General features: G+C 45.0%; 1 protein-coding gene across 1 annotated transcript in view; it reads right to left on the minus strand.

The window, feature by feature from the left end:
* Positions 1-7,500, minus strand: part of LOC139666289 (platelet-derived growth factor receptor beta-like) — a gene marked incomplete at its 5' end in the record, with an annotated part of 28,784 nt that overhangs the window by 4,092 nt on the left and 17,192 nt on the right. Inside the window, 6 exon segments of the mRNA XM_071545461.1 lie at positions 1,373-1,523; positions 2,724-2,895; positions 3,324-3,429; positions 4,434-4,533; positions 5,123-5,234; positions 5,463-5,585. Coding sequence (XP_071401562.1) covers positions 1,373-1,523; positions 2,724-2,895; positions 3,324-3,429; positions 4,434-4,533; positions 5,123-5,234; positions 5,463-5,585 — 764 coding nt within the window.

The following is a 7,500-nucleotide window of genomic DNA, read 5'->3' on the forward strand; positions in this document are numbered from 1 at the left end:
TATGATCTGTGATGCATCAGTGGGTCAGCTGACAGACTGTTTATATGATTTCTGTCCAGCAGAGAGACCAGGTTCTGTTCATTGCAGTTTAGACAGTTTTGAGTTGGACATTGATGATCATCTTGGTTTGTGTAAGACTTGTTTTGGTAATAAATTCACCATTTTTGGTTCTTTTGGACTAGACTGTCTTTTGTTGCATCACTACATGTGGTAGGCCATTCCCCGCTTCTTGGTCTGCCACAAGAGTTAGGGTTCAGGGTTTAGAGGGTTCAGGGTTCAAGGTTTAGATGGCCCAGGGTTCAGGGTTTAGAGGATTCAAGGTTTGGAGGGTTCAGGGTTTAGAGGATTCAAGGTTTAGAGGGTTCAGGGTTCAAGGTTTAGAGGGTTCAGGGTTCAGGGCTTAGAGGATTCAAGGTTTAGAGGGTTCAGGGTTCAAGGTTTAGAGGGTTCAGGGTTTAGGGTTTAGAGGGTTTAGAGGGTTCAGGGTTTAGGGTTTAGAGGGTTTAGAGGGTTCAGGGTTTAGAGGGTTCAGGGTTCAGAGTTCAAGGATTAGAGGGTTCAGGGTTTAGAGGGTTCAGGGTTTAGAGGGTTCAGGGTTCAGAGTTCAAGGATTAGAGGGTTCAGGGTTTAGAGGTTTCAGGGTTTAGAGGGTTCAGGGTTCAGGGTTCAAGGATTAGAGGGTTCAGGGTTTAGAGGGTTCAGGGTTAACGCAGAGTTTTTGTACCCAACCCCTCTAGTGGACTATCAGGCGTACCTAAAGCCCAAACAGAGTCGCAGAATACATGACAGGAGTCCGGAGTTTATTTTAAATCTGTAACTTTAACTCCAACCTTCATGAAGTAATTATTAAAACCACCAAGAGAAGATGGAGATAAAGCGGACTACAGCAGGTCGCCACGGACCTGTACACAAACCACCAGGTTACAAAACCACCACGATTCTGTCTGCAGGATAAATAGCAAAACTAAACCAGAACAAAAAGCAGACCACATCCATTGATCTCCAGTTCAGTTCAGCGGATCAGTCTCTGTTTGGCTCAGAATGATAAACTGTAGCCTACATGTTCACCTCGGAGTTAGGGTTCAGGGTTTAGAGGATTAGGGTTCAGCTTTAGAGGGTTCAGGGTTTAGCGGATTAGGGTTCAGGGCTTAGAGGGTTCAGGTTTACAGAGTTAGGGTTCAGGGCTTAGAGGGTTCAGATTTAGAGGATTAGGGTTCAGGTTTACAGGTTAGGGTTCAGGGTTTAGAGGGTCCAAGGTCTGAACATGTCAGCGGCTCGGTCATAAACCGTCTGCTGGTCCTTCAGTTGTAATTGCAGCAGCGGTGAAAACTGATTGTCGCAGAAACACTGGCTCCTGATTGGCTGAGCCTACCTGGGTCTTCCCTGAGTGGCTGCGTCCAGCACAAGGCCACTGGCTTCAATGGTGATGTCGGTGACGGGGATGATGTAAGTACTGTGGGAGGGACCTGCCTCCTCTGGCTCTGCCTCTGATTGGTGAACTCTGACCTGAGGGGCGTGGCTTCCTGTAAACACGGCAGAATGTTGATGTCACAACAAGGAAACTTGAGGAATCTCAGAAAGTGAAACTTAATGGCAGAAATGAACCAGAACAGAAACAGGGTCAGGACTTATTGAACTGATGTTTATTGTTTTCAGACCTTCTTTGCACAAAAAGTCAGAATCCTTCTATCTTAGGTCATCACAAGTAAATTAAATCTATTTGAGCCAATCTGCACCAACTTTAAAGCTGCATTCACCAAGTTCAAAAAAGAAGAAAGGTCCAAGGCACTCTTCTGGCAAAAAGTTTAAAAGCCTTTATTCAGATGGCTATTTCATGGTGAAATTCTTAAAAACATAGACAAAGCTTATGTTAAAACAGAACTGGGTTCTAGCTCACACACAGCGGCACAAACAGCCTTCTTCAGGGTGAAGCCCTCAGCACACAGTTTCCCCTTTAGTAGATACAAGATAATTGCAAACACCTGAGCAGGAAGCCAATGAACTCACAGGTGACAAATGCAAAGTATGACCACTAGATGGCTCTACAAAATGTATAGAAGGAAGAAATATAAAAATATGCATTCACTAAGATTAAGATGTGGACCATGTAGAACCAACCTTGAATATGGATGGAATTTGTGGTCCAGCAGACCCATGAAATGAGAACCATGCAGACTCACCTTTAAATTCTGTCCATATTTGACATAATTGTGTCGTGGTTTATTCTACATTGTTTACATTCCAATCTTAGTGAATGCAGCTTTAAGCCTTAAAAATGTTTCTTTGTTCTGTAATTTGTTGTGTTTTAGAAACAAACTGTAGTTTTGTAGTTTTTGGTCGATTCACGCACCAATCGTTCATTTGGACACAACAGGTTGAATCAGTCCACAAACAGAACTGGGTCTAAATTTCAGATTAGACTGTTTGGTTGGATTTATTTTTATAGCACTTTTCTTAAAGTTACAAAATGCTGAACAGCACTATAATTTAGTATAAAATACATTAACGGACATTAAAGAACAATAACAACTTGCCCAATATTAATTCATGTTTCTACTGGATGTTTTCTTACGTTCAGAAAGTCTATTAGTTCACTTCAACCAGCTGAAGGAACATTTTTACTTTCTGTGACATTTGAAAAGATTGTGTAAAATTCACTTGACAGTTAGATGGAAACAATTATTAGTTTCTCTGTGTAAATGAGTTTTAGGACATCACTGTACCATTGCTGTCCGTTTGACTGTCAGTCTGGTCGGCGGGACCAGGTGGACCGGGTTTGGACCAGTTATCTGTCTGTCCTTCAGTCTGGTCGGCGGGACCGGGCGGACCGGGTTTGGACCGAAGCACAGCAGGATGTTCACCGTTCAGAAACGTCTCAGTCACCTGGAAGTACCGCTGCCCACAAAAGAACCAGAACCAACAGGCAACTTTGAACCTTCCTTTACTTGATACTTCAGATTAGATACTTTGAAACTCTTAAAGGAACGTGACGTCATCTCGTCTACGATTGGCCAGTTATCCACCAAGAAGAAAACTACAACTAACTACTGAACAGAGCCAGGAATGAGAAGTACATCACCAACAGCTGATTTTAACAGAGTTAAAGTGTTTTTATGGTGTATTTTTCCTTTGATTTTTTAATTTTTAGGCAGATTCTTGTAAATTCAGTTCAGTTCAGTTCACCTCATTTTAAATCCTCAGCTCTTACATTTTTAGATACCATTTTTTAATCTTGAAAATCTGAGTCTGTTCACCTTTCTGTGGGAATGGAATTCTTCTGTGTCTTCTGTTATGATCTTAAATGTAAGTATGAAAGTCTCTACCTTCTTGTAGGCGTCGGTCAGCATGTTGCCGACAGAGACGACCAATGAGGAGAAAGAAGGTCTGGACTCAGATTTCTCTTCCCAGCATTGCTTCATCACCTCGTAGCTGCAGACAAAACCAAAGAAAACCAGGGAGTTTTTTCCCACAGCAGGGTAAACCTGAGCCAGTCCAGGCTAACACCTCAGTTAGCCTGGGTCAGTTAGCCTGGGTCAGTTAGCCTGGGTCAGTTAGCCTGGGTCAACAAGGACCGAGACTCAAATGAACTCTGGAAGACTTTGACAAACTCTTCTTCACTATAATCCTGCTAAGTGAACATTATTATAGCCATATAAACTCTACTTGTTCCTCGCTATGCTAGCATAGTGTTACAGTGTAACATGAGGTTTCTCCTCAGTGACATGAGGTTTCTCCTCAGTGACATGAGGTTTCTCCTCAGTGACATGAGGTTTCTCCTCACGGTGACATGAGGTTTCTCCTCAATGACATGAGGTTTCTCCTCAGGGTGACATGAGGAGCCAGCTGAGGAGGGTCAGGCTCCTGGTAAGGATGATGAGACTCCTCCCTTTGGAGGAGAACCAGCCAACTGGAAGGAGAGGTTAGGCTGAAGACCTGGAGGGACTACATCTCCCAGCATGCCTGAGAGGAAGAGCTGAGCTGCTGTGTTGCCAGACCCTGACCTGGATAAGCAGCTCATACATGTTGTATAATGGTGTATGTAATGTGGTCAGGTATCATACATGTTATACGTAGCGTGGTCGGGTATCATACATGTTGTATGTAATGTGGTCGGGTATCATACATGTTGTATGTAACGTGGTCGGGTATCATACATGTTATACGTAGCGTGGTCGGGTATCATACATGTTGTATGTAGCGTGGTCGGGTATCATACATGCTGTATGTAGCGTGGTCGGGTATCATACATGCTGTATGTAGCGTGGTCGGGTATCATACATGTTGTATGTAATGTGGTCGGGTATCATACATGTTGTATGTAACGTGGTCGGGTATCATACATGCTGTATGTAGCGTGGTCGGGTATCATACATGTTGTATGTAATGTGGTCGGGTATCATACATGTTGTATGTAATGTGGTCGGGTATCATACATGCTGTATGTAGCGTGGTCGGGGCGGGGCATGCGGTACCCTCTCTTCAGAGCAGAGTAAAACTCCTGGTTCAGTGGAAGGTCGGGGTACGGACTCCCACCTGGGACAAAAAACACAAAACACTGTAGGAACCAATGGAAACTCCATTAGAAATACATATGACATAAAGCACAGAGACAGACAGGGTTAAAATAAAGAATAAAGTAGAATAAAGAACAATACAATACTGTTGTATTGTACAATAGAACATAACAGAATACAACAGAACAGAATAGAATTAAACAGAATAAACAGAATATAACAGACTAGAATAAAATCCATACAATATATTCTAGAATACAATGTATTCTTAAATTCATTAAATTAAATTAATTATTATTGTAATAATTATTGTCATTTTTAGCACATTATTCTGTGCTTAAGCCCTATGGTATTTATGGTCTTCTTTTTTTATTGTTCATGTATTTATTCTACTTCCTGTTTTAATAAAAGCTTTATTAAGAAAATAAGTATAGATCTAGTCAGTCTAGACTCGTTTGGTATAGATCTAGTCGGTGTACACTGGTTTGTTATAGATCTAGTCGGTGTAGACTGGTTTGGTATAGATCTAGTCAGTCTAGACTGGTTTGTTATAGATCTAGTCGGTGTAGACTGGTTTGTTATAGATCTAGTCGGTGTAGACTGGTTACCCAGAGAGAAGATCTCCCACAGTAAAACTCCATAGGACCAGACGTCGCTCTGAATGCTGTAAATGTTCTGGAAGATACTTTCTGGAGCCATCCACTTTACTGGGAGGAAGGCCTGCAAACACACACACACACACACACACACACACACACACACACACATACACACACACATACATACACACACACACACACACACACAGTCAGAGTTCTGTGGTCTGAATTGAAGGTTATTGATGTGGATAAGAGAGTCAGAATGTAAAAATATAAATTATCACCCAGCAGTCAGCTGATGAATGTTATGAACTAATAATAATTGAACTAATTTGTCTCATGAACTGACGTTTCCCTTGGCGACGTAGTCCTGGTCCTTCAGGACGTCCCGGGCCAGGCCGAAGTCGCAGATCTTCACCAGCTTTCCTTCAGACACCAAGACGTTCCTGGCTGCCAAGTCTCTGTGGACGCACTGCAGGACACAACAAAGCCCCATTAAAACACTGCAGGACACAACAACGCCCCGTTAAAACGCTGCAGGACACAACAAAGCCCCGTTAAAACACTGCAGGACACAACAACGCCCCATTAAAACACTGCAGGACACAACAAAGCCCCGTTAACACGCTGCAGGACACAACAAAGCCCCATTAAAACACTGCAGGACACAACAACGCCCCGTTAAAACACTGCAGGACACAACAAAGCCCCGTTAAAACACTGCAGGACACAACAACACCCCGTTAACACACTGCAGGACACAACAACGCCCCGTTAACACACTGCAGGACACAACAAAGCCCCGTTAACACGCTGCAGGACACAACAACTCCCCGTTAACAGACTGCAGGACACAACAACGCCCCGTTAACACGCTGCAGGACACAACAACGCCCCGTTAACACGCTGCAGGACACAACAACGCCCCGTTAACACACTGCAGGACACAACAACTCCCCGTTAACAGACTGCAGGACACAACAACGCCCCGTTAACACGCTGCAGGACACAACAACGCCCCGTTAACACACTGCAGGACACAACAACGCCCCGTTAACACGCTGCAGGACACAACAAAGCCCCGTTAACACACTGCAGGACACAACAACTCCCCGTTAACAGACTGCAGGACACAACAACGCCCCGTTAACACGCTGCAGGACACAACAACGCCCCGTTAACACGCTGCAGGACACAACAACGCCCCGTTAACACGCTGCAGGACACAACAAAGCCCCGTTAACACACTGCAGGACACAACAACTCCCCGTTAACAGACTGCAGGACACAACAACGCCCCGTTAACACGCTGCAGGACACAACAAAGCCCCGTTAACACACTGCAGGACACAACAACGCCCCGTTAACACGCTGCAGGACACAACAACGCCCCGTTAACACGCTGCAGGACACAACAACGCCCCGTTAACACGCTGCAGGACACAACAACTCCCCGTTAACACGCTGCAGGACACAACAACGCCCCGTTAACAGACTGCAGGACACAACAACGCCCCGTTAACACGCTGCAGGACACAACAACGCCCCGTTAACACGCTGCAGGACACAACAACGCCCCGTTAACACACTGCAGGACACAACAACTCCCCGTTAACAGACTGCAGGACACAACAACGCCCCGTTAACACGCTGCAGGACACAACAACGCCCCGTTAACACGCTGCAGGACACAACAACGCCCCGTTAACACGCTGCAGGACACAACAACTCCCCGTTAACAGACTGCAGGACACAACAACGCCCCGTTAACACGCTGCAGGACACAACAAAGCCCCGTTAACACACTGCAGGACACAACAACTCCCCGTTAACAGACTGCAGGACACAACAACGCCCCGTTAACACGCTGCAGGACACAACAACGCCCCGTTAACACGCTGCAGGACACAACAACGCCCCGTTAACACGCTGCAGGACACAACAACGCCCCGTTAACACACTGCAGGACACAACAAAGCCCCGTTAACACGCTGCAGGACACAACAACTCCCCGTTAACACGCTGCAGGACACAACAACGCCCCGTTAACACGCTGCAGGACACAACAACGCCCCGTTAACAGACTGCAGGACACAACAACGCCCCGTTAAAACGCTGCAGGACACAACAACGCCCCGTTAACAGACTGCAGGACACAACAACGCCCCGTTAACACACTGCAGAAGAAGAGGGTTCTTCAGAGTTCTTTGAAGCTTGATAAGATAAGAACCATCTGATTTGTTAACATGAAGAACTGGTTAATCAGAACAAAGAACCTCATGTGGTGGCATTGATCAATGGTGTATTGATCAGTAATCTATTGATCAGTGGTGTATTAATCAGTAATGTATTGATCATTATTGTATTGATCAGTGGTGTATTGATCA

The sequence above is a fragment of the Centroberyx affinis genome, unplaced genomic scaffold (assembly GCF_046629955.1).
Source record: "Centroberyx affinis isolate AG114_WGS23_722 - 3 ecotype Tasmania unplaced genomic scaffold, CSIRO-AGI_Caff_v1 ptg004925l_1, whole genome shotgun sequence".
NCBI classification, from domain to species: domain Eukaryota; kingdom Metazoa; phylum Chordata; class Actinopteri; order Beryciformes; family Berycidae; genus Centroberyx; species Centroberyx affinis.